At 30.7% G+C, this 17,860-nt stretch overlaps 1 protein-coding gene across 1 annotated transcript in view; it reads right to left on the bottom strand.

The window, feature by feature from the left end:
- The window catches only part of LOC118199255 (potassium channel subfamily K member 13-like), a 305,700-nt gene extending 291,241 nt beyond the window's left edge, over positions 1 to 14,459 (bottom strand). Inside the window, exon 1 of the mRNA XM_085814485.1 lies at positions 10,794 to 14,459. Within this exon, the coding sequence (XP_085670611.1) occupies positions 10,794 to 11,127 (334 nt within the window). The 5' untranslated portion in view covers positions 11,128 to 14,459. The remainder of the gene's footprint in view (positions 1 to 10,793) is intronic.
- Positions 14,460 to 17,860: the final 3,401 nt, after the last annotated feature.

Below are 17,860 nucleotides of genomic sequence, written 5' to 3'. Positions count from 1 at the left end.
GCTTTAATATGAAGAGATAATTTTAAGCAGTTAGTTTTAAATAATTAAATTAGGTAGTTTGATAACCTTAGTCATCATGTATTTTTTACATGACCACTATTAAATTTTATTTTTTTAACAATATTTGTTAAAAAAGCGCTATTAAAATCAAAATCTAATAAAATTTCACAGTTTAAAATACATGTAATTTATGACACAGATTTTTAAACGATATTAAGATAATTACACATTAAAAGCTACAAAACATTTATGTTCTGTAACGTTTATATCGATTTCCTTTTCTTTTAAGCATCTTTTCTAACAATTAGAGATTTGTCTCACTATGCAAACCAATGCTCTCGCTAGTTTCTGCGTGCTTTATCTCCTAACTTGTCAACCTCTCCATAATGTACCTATGAGGGTTTAATTGATCTGGTAAAAGTTAAATAGTCCAAAACCCCCGACAGACGTGAAGCATATTATCGCTATGTCTGAAATTAACTACAATATGTCTGAAATTAACTACAAGGTTTAAATAAGCTTCTTATTTAAAAAGAACTTAGAACAAACATGAAGGCATGTTCTGATGCTAACAAATTCAATTACAGCTCACAGTGATGTAATTAAACAAGAACAGTCAAATTCAAACTAATAGTGTGAACTAGTGGTCAAAGATTATACAATTTAATTTAAATTTAATCTGGCTCAATAACTCTATCATATGAGGAAATAGAAATGGGAAGTTATAGTAAAGGTTGATATCATAAACAATTGGGTAATTTACATAATAATAACTGCACATAACTTTGAAGAATTTCCTTTACGTACTCAGTTTCTTTTTTCAACACGTTTCCTTTTCATTTTATAATTTTTGGATTTAATTAAGGATTTGTTATTCTAAAAAACACTAAATGCATTTAGAATGTACAGAAAAATTGGCTAATTTTATTTTTTTAGTAATATGAACATTCAGAAACAATATGAAACATATATAGTAAAGGCCAGTTACAGAGCTGATGTGGCAGAATTTCTAGAATTTAGAGACACATCGAACAACAAAATTTAAAAATGGCAAAACGTTTAGAATTTAGAAAGGCAGTAGGCAGCAGAATTTAGGATCCACAGAGATTGCATCAGGTGGGAAAATGCCTAGTGCCAGCTATGTGTATGATGCATTAAAAAATATTAGATGAATCTTTTAAATTGTAAGTTTTCAATTTCTTTATTAATAAAAAAATCCCTTTCTACAATGCCTGCCCATGTGATAAGATCAGAAGCATTTTTGATATTTTCCATGCTTCTGTCTTGTGAAAAGTAGAGAAAATAAAGAGAAGATAAACATGTTAAGATTCTGGTATCAGAAGTAATACATTGAAATATTATGTTTTCATTGTTCTTCCAGATGTTCTCCAAAAATTAAGAAATTCATTGCAAACTTTCTGTTAAATACATCCATTACGTGTTGATACAATGGAGACATTTTCATTTTCTCACATATTTCTCAAATCTTCTAGAATCGTGGGTCTATAAATCTTGTCTTCAAATCCTTCTAAACTTTCCAAGCTGTAATGTCTAAAATCCTAAAGAAAAATTATTCCTACCAATTCTGTAACAACAAAAAGCCAGAAACTTTTTGGAAACAAAAAAGGAGGGAAAAAGTGTAAAATTAATTTTATAGAGAAAACTCATACATATTTTGAGAATTTTGAATACTTCGACTAAGACAATTACATGGGAAAATCTCTTACTTCGAAAAATATTAAAAAGAAGACATTTTTAATTAATTACATAGCTAATTTTGCTTTTGCTAACAGCTGCTTCGTAAATTGTGCTTTATAGCATTATACAATGTTTATTTTTCAGATTTAAAATATTGTATAAGTTGCCAAAATGAAACTTTCGAAATGCTTATATTTCACTTCTTTCTTAGAAACTCGAGTATCCCATCATTTATATTAGAAATAGAAACAAATTATAACCCATGAACCCATTCAAAAGATAACAATATTATGTCAGTAAATTGCCAAAAATATTCCTCAAAATGGTAATTCACACTCAAAGTGACTGTCGTAAGAACAAACAGAAATTTCAGATGATTAAAATTAAGGACCTTCTGCTGATTTTTGCCAAAATTATGGACTTTTGAGGACCAAAAATCGATTCCGAAAAATCTAAGGACTTTTATGGACTCTTAAGGACCGTACGAACCCTAACAAAAATGTTGATGTTTTGGAAATGTGCTCGCGAGAGGCCAAAGGTTAGGCACCACTAGTCTACAGGCTATGGAAAAGGTCCGAAACCTTTGAAGCATTCCAAATGTGCCCATTACAGCCTGAAAAGCAAACGGGGAGGCAACTGAAAAATGCAGTGAAAATACGAAAGAATTCAAAAGCCACGAATTGGATCGATTTTTAGAAAAGTGAAGGCGTTAAAACGCTAGTTCTCAGTCGAGTACAAACTCCAACAGAACGGATTTTCAGAGCGCGTCGGTAGTTGAAATGGCTAGATGTCAGCTGCTCAAGTCAAAATTACCCCAAGGTTTATAGGCAGGAATGGTTTCTCACACAGCTGTGAAGAAATAGCATCCAGGGAAAGGGTTTAAATTTACCTTTCATTTGATTAACCGCTTAATGACCGAATTTATATTAAAAATTATGCAGAAAATCCCTGATTTTTTTATACCATTTTTATTATCTACAGATATAACTCACTAGATGTAGCTTTGTAAGGCTAAAAAATACAATTTTTTCGAGGGGAAAAAACAAGATATTTATTATGGTTCATGACATTACCCCAGTTAACTCGGGCTTCAGGGAAGCAGACCCCCCCAAAAAAAAAATCTAGCCAAAAGTAATTCAGAACTTATAGTCTAGGTAATAACAGGAAATAAGAGCTATAATAAAAATCAAGTTAATATACAGGGTGTTTATAAAGTCCCGGACCCATTTTGATGTTTAATAACTCATAAAATAATGAAGATATAAACAAACTTATGGCATTTATTGATGGAATAACTTATATATTTTCCTTTTCAGGTTTGAATATCTTTACTTTTGTAAATATCGTCTGCGTGTGTGGTTAATTTCAGATAATTTCATTTTCCAGTCTAAATATTTCTACTTTTCTAAATATCGACTGCTTATTATCGTCTGCTTTCATCTTTCTTGCATTATAAATCGGCATAATGTTCGCATATAGAGATCTGAAAACCTCCATGAATACCGTGAGGCACAAAGGGACTTCCCAAAGGCTAGTGTGGACTAATGCACGACCGAGTCATTGGGCCTTTCTTTTTTTTACAGAAAAGACAGTCTCATCAGTCGTATACTTAGACATGTTGGAAGACCCGTTTGCTTCAGCCACATGTCTTTTTGCAACAAGATGGTGCACCACATCATTGGGGTACCATCGTTCGTAGTTGTTTGAATGACTATTTTACAGGAAGATGGATTGGGTGAGGAGGTCATATTCCTTGGCCACCCAGATCACCTGATATAACGCCGCTGGACTTTTTCCTTTGGGGATTTGTAAAGGACAACGTTTACAGGAGGAGAGTGTCGAACATCGATGACCTAAAAGCCAGAATTAAACCGCAATAGCTTCTGTGGATGGCGACATGCTTGCCGGTACCTGGCGTGAAATTAAATATCGACTTGATATTCTCCGTGCGACGAAAGGGACACACGTGGAAGTTCATTGACAAGGGTCATGAAAAGTTTTGAGTCTATCTAATCATTTACGCTATTAATTTTAATCTATCTTTATTATTTTATGAGTTATTAAACATCAAAATGGGTCCGGGACTTTATAAACACCCTGTATTTTACGATCTATAAATGTCACTGACAGTACGGTACAGTATGAAACATGGTGTAACACATGGCGGCACATCACAGTCTGCATAATATTACCGCCATTGCCGCTCGAGAATGATCACTTCGAGCGGGTAATCACAAAAGCCGCTTGAGCCCCTCCCACAGCTAAGACAACATGTGCATGGCAGAGTATCGATTGCCATGCGATATTACGGATGATGGCATTAAATATCCGTAAAATTTTCAGCCCTCGAGCTAACTCGTTTAAAGATCGAAACAGCATCTATTCCCGAGATATCTCGGGCGTGGTCGTTAAGCGATTAAACTCCTTAACAAAACTGAACGTACACCGTGCTCACAATAACACGAACTACTTGCGGTGGGAACTCAAGAATAGTTTAATACTAATTTAAATGGCAAAGAGTAGTGCTGGACTACTTAAAACAAACTGGCTGACTCATCAACCTACACCGGCGATAGACAGCCAGAAAGCGTAACAGCAATTAATATTAAGCAGGAAGGATAAACTAGCAACGTGCGCTATACAAGCGAAATCACACTCTGTGTAAATTTTTCTTTTTCTCCCCCTTAAATTCTCTGCTTCACTACAAGAGCGCGTGCATTTACATTTAATAAATAGATTTTTTTTTTAATTTCGAAAAAATAGCAGAAAATTCTCGCGCATTTAAAAAGCTTATATAAGCGGCATGAAATTTTCTCAGTTCGTTATTTAGTTAGTTGTTGTTTTAAGAGTTTGTTTAGAAAACTGCTCTTGTTGACTGTAGCAAATTCGCGGATTAGCTTTTTCTAGCTGCTTCGAATTAAGTTCTCTTGAACGTTTGAATAGTTAAAAGATAACTACTCTGAGATATTGTAATACTGCACGAATATCTGAGGAAATTTAAGCATTTTTGTTGTGATAATAATAAATTTTGTTCATTTTTCATCGGACCTGTGCATTCAATTCCTCACGAACCGGTACGCACGCAACAATATCTTAAATACTTAGATATACCTTTTTCAGTTTTCTTAAAGTGCCGCCCAGAGGGTATAGTAGTTAAGGTGGCCTGACTGCGATACCGAAGGGCCCGGGTTCGAATCCCGGAGATAGCACACTCAGTGCGTATTCGAGAGGTTTCAGGTTCAAGTTCCGGCGAAGGCATTGCACATTCACTCCTTTAAAAATAAAAAATAAAAAAATTTAAATTTAAAAAAAAATGACTTTACAAATGGCGCCCAAACTAAAAGCTGGTGGACGATAATTCGTCCCCGCCATGATTTGGTGATTAGATCCCCTAATATCCAGTAGCCCTTTAGAACGGAGAGTACATAAGGTATTTTCTCCCTCTTTTTCCTCATGCCTTCGTGGTGTTATTGGAAGCATACTCGAGACGTATTCGAAAGCTCCGGGGTATTCGAGTCCCGGCAAGGGTTATTGCTTATGTTTCACTTTCCTGCTTCAAACAAAACCTAATGACTCTATAATGTGAAGAACTAATGTACAGTTACAAAAAGTAGAGAAAACAATTTTTTTATGATATTCTGAAACGATAGCACATTATACAAGTTTAAAAATGTTTAAAATTTAATAAAAGTAATATTATTATTAAGCATATTAAGACTATATACATTCTTAATATATTGTATCAATATTATATTAAGACTAATATAATATATATATTAATATTAAGACTAATATAATAAGACTTATTATTAAGAAGTTACATATAAATGGAGGGTTATAAATTTCAGTGTGGGGAAGTTAAAACTATTCGTTTAGTTTAACAAAAATTTTATTTATGTCTAAACAACAGACATGTAATAGCGGCGAAAAAATAATTTATTACTTTCCTTTCTAACTTGTTTGCTTGTTGCCTAGATTTTTTAAGCTAAATTCTTCAAACTTAAAAGGCAAAGATACTGCAAAAATGTTCAGCATTTTAAATACCGTACTGTATAAACAATTTTCGATAAATTTAAAAACAGCTTTTTTCTTCACTAAATAGAATTTATTCTTAAATAAAATGTCAAAATACATTACAATACGATTTCATGTTCTATTACAATCCAATTCATTCTATATGTTCCAGTTGTTCTATATGTTCCATTCTATATGTTCTCGCAAATTTAATGAACTTTCTACTAAATTTCTTGTTACATGCAGTTAAAATAAACACTTTGGAAATATGTATATATACGTATATATAGAACGATTGTAATTTATGAATTTAAATTCATCCATTATCTGATCATACCACACAACGAAGAAGAAACTCATTTTGACTTTCACATTTCGCATTAGAAAATACCTGTTGATGGTACTTTTAGGGCGTTAGACCAGAAGGGCTATTAATTTCGTTTTGGCATTTTGCGTTGGTATGCTATAAAAGTCTGAATCACTTTTCATATTGTTGGCACCAAATATTAAAGCCCTGCAATATATTTCAAGAAAATAAGTAATGAAAAATCTGCATGAATGTATGTATGTTTCTCGCACTGTGAAAACCCAATGGTACCTAAATCAAATTTTGAATAGCGTAGTCTTCCACTCGAATATGGGCGTCTGAAAGCCAAAATTTGGAATTTGTTATACTATTATCTATTTCATGTTTTGTAAAACTTTAACAAATTTTTGATTAACAAACTCAACGATTTCAAAGCATTCCATTAACATTAACATCGCGTGGATCTTCACATATTTTATGCACGAGGTTTCTTTACATTTGTTACTTAATAGCGTAGCAACGCAAAGACGTTACAATGTCTAATATCATTTTACGTCGAATGACTTTGAATGTCTGTATCACTTTTCAAATCTCGTTTTGAATCCCCGTGAAAAAAAGAAAAAAAAATGCCCCTTTGGACGTAATATAAAATCTGAAAGCTTTCGGATTTTTTTTTATCATTTTTATTGTTTAATCAGAGATAAATGTGCTGCTAGAATGTTCAGTCTGCAATGGTCAGTACAACAGATATCAGGAAATATCAGTACGCGTTTGGTATACAACCAACCAATTGTGCGTTACCTATGCGGATCATAAATTATATGTGCCCAAAGAGTTAAAAACTTGTAAGAGTTTTCAACTCTTCGGCTCTTTAACCTAAAGATTTAAAACTGCCTTGAAGTTTTCGCAGAATTTTCATTAATCAAATATTATAGATATGTCTCTAAATTTAATCTGAAAAATATTCTGTATTGCATTCCTTATTCATAATCCTACCTTTCCTAACTTGTTTTTGCAATTTAATGAATTATGACCTCGACAAAACCTTCTCTATGTAGGAAATATAATACTGATCATTAAGATATACCCCATCTGTAGGAAATGTAATATTTATCATTAAGGTGTATCCCATCTGCAGGAAATGTAATACTGATCATTTCATTCCTGGACATCTTCTCACCTGTTTAGAACTTGAAAAAGAGGGCCTACTGAAGAGACCTAAATTCCTACTAGAAATATTGACGGCTGTTGGACTCGTGCATCTGGACTAGCCTAATGGCTAACCAGTTAGAATCAGCAACAACAACAACATTAAGTTCGCCTGCTCTTGAATAAAACAGTCTTTAGCTAGTCAGGTAAACTGTTTTGAACGCTTACACTGACCATATTATACTTTGTGTAATGTCTCATACATATTAACAATAACAACACGAAACCTCAACTAAGTTCGCCTGCTCTTGAATAAAACCGTCTTTAGCTAGTTAGGTAAACTGTTTTAACATATCAATAAATGTTCCATAAATGAAATGCAAAAATTTTTAAGCAGTATATTGAATGTAAAATCTAATTCTCTGAAAATAATTCAAATGACATGCTAAATAATTTAATGCGAATTAAACTACATTACCCTCCCTAAAACGACAGTACTTCTGCACTTAAATTTCGATAATATTTTCCACTTCTAAGTGCTTACTGATACACTACTTTAACACAAATGTTTCAAAGAACCACAAAAATAAATGTCATTCTTCTGCATTTGTTTTCATGAAGTTTTATCCTTAATTAATTTCTCAACAATACTATTTCTTTCTTACATGTGTTTCCACCAGAAATTTTAAAGGATTTGAATATAATTTCTTTGATTTCCAGATTACCAGAGCTTAGAAAACATTGTTGGTTTATATATATATATATATGTATATAGAATGATCTAAAATTTATTGAATTCGACAACAAGTTTTTCTAATACTTGCGCAATAGCTGCAAAGTAAGATAATAATAATTATTTACTAAAGAAATATTGATTATATTATCTCCTAATATAAATTTAGTAAAATGTATCAAAATGAGGGAACCCATAAGTAGGAAGTTTAATTCCGAAAATTGTTTTTTAAAGGAACTTGAATGTAAATCATGAAAAAAGCTTTTTAAGGGGACTTGAATTTAAATCCTGAATTACAAAATTTCAAACTTTGAAAAAGAAATTAAAAAATTAAAAAACAAGTAATTATTGCTATTGATCGGAAATTAGCTGACTTTTCAAGGGTGTGGTATATTTAATTATGGCAAAGCACACTAGGGCTATCTGCCTAAGGGAAGGGATGCCTTCGTGGAGGACTTTCTAAGGGAAACTGGCTCGTATACACGTTACACATGGGGAAAACCACGAAAACACCCATGCAGCCAGCCCGTTCGCGGGATTCGAATCTCGGACCGAACTACCAGTGTTCAGCGACTTTACCGCTCGGCCGCTGGTGGGCCTAACTTTTCAAGGGAAACAAACCAACTCCCAATAATTAATAAATTCGAAGGTGTTTCGTCTTTTACTCAAATAAGAATGATGGTGCCAAACTGGCAAATTAAGTTAGGCCAAAATTGTAGTTCCGTGAAGTGATGGGATCTATAGCCAAAGTAAAGTACCAAAGAACTGATTCTGAATGAAGCATTTTCGTTAACACAAGATTCTTCAGAAATTTTGAGCGAAAAGCCAATTTATGTAGTAAAATTTACACATGTACATGCGTAAAACAAGAAGTATTGTAAATAAAGATGCAGTAATTCAAATTAAAAATAAATCTTTTATTTTCATGACGAAGGTTAAAATTTCATGTATGATTTTCGAAATTAACAGAATAAATTCGTTTAGGAAACGCGTAACTTTGTTTAACATTATCTTGGTAGGTAATCTAAGTAGCTTGTAAAATATGTCTAACTCAACTTCTATACTTTTCCCCATAGCAATCAAAACTCTATTTTAGCTCTTTCTTTCAACTAAGATATGCCCTTAATTAACAAGAAAACAAATTTATTATGTGAAAATCAGAATTATAAACTTCTTGCAACGGTAAAATAGTACTGCAGAATTTCTGTAATTCTCGCTCAATTCCCAGAACACCGGGTATTCGGGTTGCTTGTTCTTTCCTCATAGACCAAATATTAAGCTTGTTGCTAACTCATTTAATTTTAAAATGTTTTCTTAAATTTAAATATTATGTAAAACTTTATAGTACCGTACATAATTTTTGAGAAATTATCAAATTAATTTCAATAAATGTGTGAGGAAAATATGTTTGGAATTTTTAGATTTATTTAGATTCCGACAAAGCATGCGAATGCTAGCGAGTGTTATGTGCCTTCAGTATATTTTGTCTATAGTCTTATTATTTTATAGTTTTACGTTAATAAAAATAGGGTTATAATTTAACCTAGTTTAAACTTATTTAACTGAAAAGGTAAATAAAAAATAATAATATCTTTGAATAGAGCAATAAAGAGAGATATAAGATTAAATGTTTAATTTTAGGACCTATGCAAATAGAAATTTACTTCCTTAATAAAATTCTTACACTGCTATGCGATAAAAATGCATTCGGTCTGAAATAGAGAATATAATTTCTACGTTTTTTCATATATCATGATTAGCTGTGATCTTATATCTGAAGTTCAACTTGTTTCAAATAGCGTAGTTTCTTTTTCACTTTTAATTTATTTTGATCAAATGGGGCAGTTGTTTTTAATACACACTAGCTTTAAAAACACAGGTTTTCTTAATTAATTAACCTTTTCTAAGAATTATATCTAACTGCAGATTATTATTCTTAAATGCATAGCATTAATTAATTCATTATGCAAAGCAAAGTAACAATAATAGCAGTTTTAATATTAATTCGTTGCGTAAGCTAATAAGGCTACGAAATTTGGTATATAGGTGCATCTACACAAGAGCCAGTGCACCTCGAAGCGATTTTTTTCAAAATTGGAATTAGATTTTTTTAATTTTATCTTTTTGATTTTATCGCATCATTTTGAATAGTTTCATTCTTTTAGAAATGTGGTTTTGGCAACAGTTTTTCCTTAAATTGCATACTGGACTGCTGACTGTTGAAAATCAGCACTGTTGTCACTTGGAAAAATGAGGGCGATCATTCTGTGCAGTTTTTAAATATAATATTTCTCTTGGAGACTGGACGCGATTAATTTATTTATTAGGATAGTTAATATTTGTATTAAGGGATATCACTTATTTCATTGAAATTTTGTTATATGCACAACAAAATGTGAAAATTTTAAATAAGTAACAGACGAAATGAGAGCGTCACGTGCAAAACAAGGAAAATGAACGTTTATATTATAAAAAGAACGCATCGAAACGTTTTCGTTTTTTACTTTGTGTGTCTTGTATTATCTCTGTCTATTTTCAGATACATTGCGTAAAAATATTTGTTAATTGTAAAATTATTATAATAAGTTAAAGTATCAAAACTGCTAACGACAATCGCCATTAAACTCCCAAACTTTTCTCGTCGCATAACACTTTTTAAATTCTAAAAGTTTTAAGGTCCACTAGAATAAATTTGGATTTTTGGTTATAATAAACGATAAAGCAGATATATTAGATAAAAATTAACTATTCTTTAATTATTTGCACGGTATTACTTCCTGGTTAGAATTTCCTATTCTTCGCAATCAATGCCTTTTGAATTACATTTCAAAATATTCTTCAAGCAGTTTATTTGCAAGGTATATATGAAAAATCTGAAAACATAAAACTTACCAATGGTTGAAACGACGGTCCCTACGAAGTAAAATGCTCCAGAATAATCCCATCGGGGTCTTTTGTGTATGATTCCAGAAGCTGACGCATTGCCATATTCCCAAAGTAGCATCTCTACATCCGCTGGATCTACAGTTCCATTGTACTTTGCTAAAAAGTTTCTGTGGATCTCCCAGTATCGTTCTCGGTCTTCAATCTCATTTTGCTGTTCCAGCCACTGGAACAGTGTGGCACCGCCTGCCATGTAAAGCAACATCACGATTGCCAGCAACAAGAATCGTGTATTGTCTTCATGCAGATGCAAAATCCTGCAACAACCCTTACGCCTGGTCATAGAGCCAGGTCATGTAGTACACCCACGACAACACAAATCTTCTGAGTTCTGGACATCTATGCCAAATGCAAGCACATGGCAGAAAACGCTGTATCTTATGGTCCTTTCCTGTTATACAGTATTCAGTGAGAGAAAACACGTTACATTGTTTTCCAGCAGACCATGGAAAAGTTTACACCTCCATCCGTTCTGTCCTTCAAACTGTTAGAATAATACTAGAACTTTTTTTAAACAGTATCTTGATTTTTCTTCCTTGAGGTAGAACTCTTCAAATGATTATTGTCTTTCAAAGTATTCTCAAGATATAGCATGATTCTTTAAGAAAGAATAGCCAAAATTTCAATTGATTAAATTTAATATTTGTGGCAAATTAGTATTAAAAAAGAAGTTACTCTGAAAATGCTAACTCTTCTGCAAAATGACTATAGAATTTTCAATTCAGGATAGATCATGATAAATAAATAAAGTCACTCTAATACATTCATTTTAATGTTTTTCTAAAGCAATCAACTAGAAGTTTAAATTTATGTCAAGTTTCGAAGTACTATGTTTTATTATTAATGATATCTGTTTATTTTTAATTTCATAAAATGTTATTTAAAATTAGAAAGGAGTAAATATAATAATATTCATTCAGGTATTTTTCACAAAAGAAAGAAGGATATCACGAAGAATCGGAGGGATTTTATCTTGTTTTGTAAACGTTTTCAAATATTATTATTCTTTACCGTTTGCAAAAAATTAAGTTTATTATTTTAAAAGAACTTTCTAAGTTCGTAAAAAATAAAAACTTTTTTTAGTTATAATACTTAATTAAATTTTCTACCTCACCTTAAATTATTTTTAATATGGATAAATATATTTCATCTAAAATTAAAAGCAACTACAGTGGAATTATGTTCTGTCACATATGTTCTATAGCTCTGAGTGTTAGAAGAAAAATATGTTCTATGCTCATTAAAATATTTTTGCACTTGATTATTTGAAGCGTCTTCTAATTTAATTTTCTATGACTACATACAAATGTTGCAAAGATAAATAGAAATACATTACCCGGTTTTAGCGTACAAACTATTTACAAGCTCTTTCTATTAGTCAAACATCGTCTGCTAAAGTATTTTCGATGCTTTATACTTCAAAATATTGTCTTAAAAATTGAATAAAATATTATTTTCGTAAAGAATGTATCAAATAGATTGTTGATACTTGATAAGGCTATTTTAATGCACTTTGTTGAATTTACATGCATTTACAATGCTAAGAAATTAAGTGATTCTTTATCGCATCATTTTGTCTTTATACTACTCTACTAGATGTACAAGTTAGTTATTGAGTTTTCTCAGCTAAATTACACAGTAAATATATATTTTTTCTAGTCGTAATGATTTCTATAATTTTGATAAATATTATGTTGATAAATATATATGTTACTAATATGAAAAATTTGCTTTGAAAATATTACGTTTAGAAATAGAATTTAAAATAAATACTCGCAATTTCATTAATTAATAATTTGGTATTTTTTAAAGAAATAAAATAAAAGTGCATATCAAAGCGTATTAAAATTTCCTCCATATTGCCTCTTCCTGTTATTAAAGATTTCTTTAAATTTTATATGAATGAATTTCAATTTCAGTATGTACTACAGGTGATTGGAAGTGTCGAAAGTAATACAACAATTTCATACACTTACGTGTGATACCATATTTTCATATTTGCTAAAGGCACCCATGGAAATGCAGAATCTATCCAATAGTTTGGAATAGCACATTCAAGTATTAAATATTTTTCGAAAACTATTAACTTCAGCAGTTGTTTTTTATCTTTTTAGTTGCCTCTTCTCACATATTCATATTATGTATAATTCAAGCTTTTTCACATGGTAAAATCTCCTTAATGCAAGATATGGTAGTTTTGTTCTTTTCAGTTTTAAAATTCTGCAATAACTAAATTTAAAAACTATCTTTCACGTTTTTGTAAAGTATTCTTTTATCCTGATTCTTCAATCTACTCACGAAAAACAGCATGAATACCACAGACTCCCTAAGATATTATAATTAGTATATTCACTTTGTTCTCTTAAAATTTTGTAGATGCTTTCCCTGATATTTTATGCTATGTTTCAGAAACCAAATGCTTTCACCTTATCCTAGATATTTGTCAATCTTGAACTATTAAATTCTAAGGTTTCTGGCGACGTTATTCAAATACTGGCTTCTAGCCAGTTTTTCTCATTATTTGCAGAGTCTTACCAAAATCAGTTGAATCTGTTTTCTGACTTCGAAATAACCTCATAAACTTTGACTGAAGTCATGAAACATCAAGTATTGTAAACTATATTGAATCATATTTAAGGAAAAGTGCCTTTATAATAAAACAATGATGGAAATTCGTTTGCACTAATAAAAAAGACCATTATAAACAATTTTACAGTTACTATTTTTACTCATTATAAATGTTTTTTAAGCTAACAAATTCCAGTTTATGTGTAACCCTTATTTATATCAATGATATTGCTATATGTATAACAGTGAATTTAAAAAATTATGAAAGCATTTCAATTTTTCCCCAAAAAATAGACGAGTTTTATAAAAGTTTTCTTCAAAGGACATTAATTATTCTAGAATATTTGTGCACTCTTGCATTTTAATACGAACTTTGATTTGTAATATGGTACTTCAAAAGAATTGTTGTCCTTGCTTTAAAACCTTTTTATTTCTAAAAAGGCAAGTCCTATTTAAACTTCTTCTTTAGCATTAACAAAAGCTTTCAAACATCCAATAAAAGAAAGATTTTCTGAAATAAAAAATCTGAAAAAAACTTGAGCTAATACGATATCCACTAAGGAAACTTTTTTTCACTTCAGTGCTATTAAACTACTAATAAAATTAGTACTTTATATCAAATATTTTGCAGATATTGACAGAAAATTAGAGCTCTTTCAACTGTTCTATATCAAGTAGATTTAGAATTTTCTAGTACATAGCACTTAAGAATCATATTAAGATTCTGAACATACATGAGTACATAAAATGCACTTTTGTTGCCTTACCCATTTACAAATAATTCAATCAACGGAAGTTCTGGAGCTCACAAGCGTATATCCGAGATCATAAACACTGAATTCAGCACCAAAAGAAATTCACTTTCTGGTGTTCTCACTTGTTTTGGCAGTACATGCAAAACAATGTTTGCCTGCATCTCCAAGTATACCATCTGTACAGAACCAATTCCGCTTGCAGCCATTGTTGCAAAGAAACTTGCAACACGTGCGGATGTTGTTTGGACTCTGTCGTCATGGCAACGAGATGGATCTTTGCATCCTGCGGCGGTGCTCTCTGTGCTCCGACTGCGGCCATCCCTTTGGCACGCACTCACAATCGTCGATGACCCCTATGCCCAGAGACACCTGGCGCCCTATTTACATAGCACAGCTAAATAGTATCGACGATTGTTTGCTTTATTTCTGTGCATGCTACCGGATTATTTCATGTTAACTGAGTGAAGAGATTAAGTTGTGAAGCGCTAAAAGCAATTTTGTTCAGCAAAAGGAATTAGAATTATGGAAATTGCCGAATTTACAAATTCCATCGTAAGAATGCGAATGGTCTCTTGAAACAAATGAAGCGCTTATTTGTTATTTTAAGTTAAAAGTAATTCTTATTCTTCCAGCTAATATCTAATTTTAATAATCTCTTTACATCAATTAAATTTCCAAGCTTTAAAAAAATCCTTTATATTTCTTAAATGCATACCATTGAAAATATAACCGAACTTTGACGAGTCCAAATAAAAGAGAGAAAAAAGAGAATTAATTTGCTAATCGAAAATTTGAGTTAAAGAGGTTTTCAAGCAAATTGCATTTAAGAAGCATTTAAGATTGTTTATAGATAAGCATATAAATGTATTTAACAAGGCGATATAGAGACTATTGTATTCATTAATGATGAAAATTATTTCAGTGCTAAAGCAATATTGGCGTACAATTAGAACAAGAAAATTTAAATTTTAAACCAATATTAGGAAACTTCTACATAAAGTAATAGTAGCGCAGAATCTGATGGGAATTTAAACGATATAGATACAGTTTAAAGTAATAATGAAAGTTCATAAAATATTTTCTTTGTATTTGATTACATTTTTTTTTTCAAAACAAAAATATTATGTGAAAACATAAATGTAAACAGAGTTCCAAACACAATATTTTATACTTAAAGAATCAAATGTTATTGCATTTGATAATATAATAAATGATGATTTAAAACACAAAATAAAAACATGAAATATAAAACAGTTTATATTTACTTTATTCTAAACATGTTATAAGTTACATTTGTAAAATAAATTACTATTCTCATTTTTGAATATTATGAAGGGTAGGAATATAATGTTTGAATGACTTACAAAACGGTCTAAAAAATTAAAAGTATACACTTTGCTGCATATTTAAAGATTCTACAAAGGGATTATCAGGGGCATGACCTCTACAGTTTAAAAATAGTTTAAAAATAATACAAGCCTTTAGTCTGTTTATCAAGAAGAAAGTGAGAAGAAAATAATTTCACGTCATTTGATAAAAGTTTGTCAGATTGAATATTTTGAATTATAGAAATATATTTGTTATTAAAAGGTTAAAATTAAGTTTTAATAAATTTCTTTTCTAAAATTATCCAGTTCTGCTAATCAAAATTTCAAACAATTGAAGTTTTATTGTTAAATGAATAGGCAAACTTTTCAACATTGCATTAGAATTCATCTGTACAAATATCCTCATATTTCTACATCCATTTTCAACAAGGATTTTATACAAATGAATTTAAAAAGTAGTTTATCTAGAATGAAATAACTAATGGTAACCTAACTACATTTGAGTTTAAATGTAATTCATTTCAATAGGTCTTTAAAAAGATTCAAACTCTTGAAGCATTATACTATATAATTTTAAATTTCTGTGTTTCTAGTAAGTTATTGGATCACAAAAAACGATATATGCTATGCATTGCAATATATCTCTTTAACTTCAGTTAAAATAACACGATGATACAATGATTATTTTAGAAGTCAAACAACAAAATGTCTCGGAAAATTTTTAAATATAACGCTGATTTTTGTTGTTTAACTTCTAAAATAACAAATTTCTTATTTAAAAAGCAGAAAATTTTTATCATGGAAAAAGTTAGTCCTAAGTATATTTTTGTTTTCGGAGTAGTGAATTATTTTTATTTGAGATTTATGAAAGCAGATGTAAATTTTGCTTGTTAAAAACCATAAATTTCTCATTACCTATAAAGGTCTGAAAGACGATTTCTGAGAATAGGATGCCATTCCGTAATACATTTTTTTTTAAACTGGGAAATACTTCCGCTATTTATTCTTTTTAAAATTCAATTTCTCCGGAGGAAAAAATATCATCTCATTAAACTAAAATACCTTTTTATTAATGATATAATTGAAATGTTTATGGTAATTTACCAAACATACAGTTACGCATGATTTATACGAACGTTTTAATCAGTTAAAAGAATAAAGAAAAATTTATACGTATCATCCCCCCTTTTTCACTTCCTTGTACGAAGTAAAAAGGAAGTATTGTAATCGCGAAAAGTTTCAGGCAGCATATTTCAACGAAAATATCCATTTTGACCGCTATCGAATGCAATTTAACGATGTTTTTGCGTGATATCTGTACGTAAGAACAGAATAAAAGACTCGTTTCCTCAACAAAAAAAAAAATTATAAAACTGCTTTAAAATTAATTCTGAAAAGAATTTTTCGTGGCGTCTGTACGAACGTATGTACGTACGTATCTCGCATAACTCAAAAACGAGTAGCCTCAGAACGTTGAAATTTTGTATATAGGACTGCTATAACATGTAGATGTGCACCTCGTATTTTGGTTGCAATCGGCAGCGCCAAACGTATATAAATATATTTATATATATATCCGCTCTGTTACCCGGCTCAGTGATCTCAGTTTCTTTACTCTTATATGTTTGTTAATGGTACATTTTTTTGCTTTAAAAATGATTAAATTATGTTGTTTTTATCTTCCGGTTAAGGTTTTTATGCCTTTAGTAAATCTCTATGCAATATTTTTAGAATTATTAACAATTTTAAAGTTGTTTAAGTGCCGCTAAGCCTTTTTTTTTATGGCGGCCATCGATTGTTTAAATTTGAAACAGCAGACTAGTGGATTTGTTGCCAATCTAGAGAAACTTAGCTTCGCAACAACAAAGATAACGCCTTCATTTATTATTGCGAAGTAAATCATGCTTAATTCTTTCTGGAATTTTTTCGAGGAAATAGGCGTTTAAGATTTACTTCGTAATTTTTAATATAGATATTTTGAGTTTTTATGTATTTTTGCCTTCTCGCGAAGTGAGAACTGAATTAATTGAATGAGAAATATTCAATCGTCTGTGAAAAACTGTTTCTTTGTTGCTTTGCTTGCTTAATTTCTTTTATACATCATTCTAATAGCTTTATTATAGTATTTGAATAGAACATGTGGCAACGATTAGATAATTTTATTCCTTAAATGATATAAATTTTGTGCATTATATGAGTTATAATATGAACGAAATGTAATACTGTTAAGTGAATCTAGCGCCAGAGTGTCGCTATGGTAAACAAATACTAGAGTGAATTTTAAAGAATGCATTTATTCTATTGTGGTTTAGGCGCTATCGGCGAAGTAGATTTAATTCAATGCAATAAGTTTAAATGAAATGCA

Source organism: Stegodyphus dumicola, chromosome 4, assembly GCF_044657685.1.
Source record: "Stegodyphus dumicola isolate Sdum_Otavi_A_Nest chromosome 4, ASM4465768v1".
NCBI classification, from domain to species: Eukaryota; Metazoa; Arthropoda; class Arachnida; order Araneae; family Eresidae; genus Stegodyphus; species Stegodyphus dumicola.
Note: the sequence above shows the minus strand (reverse complement) of the source record. Positions and strands in the feature narration are given on the sequence as shown.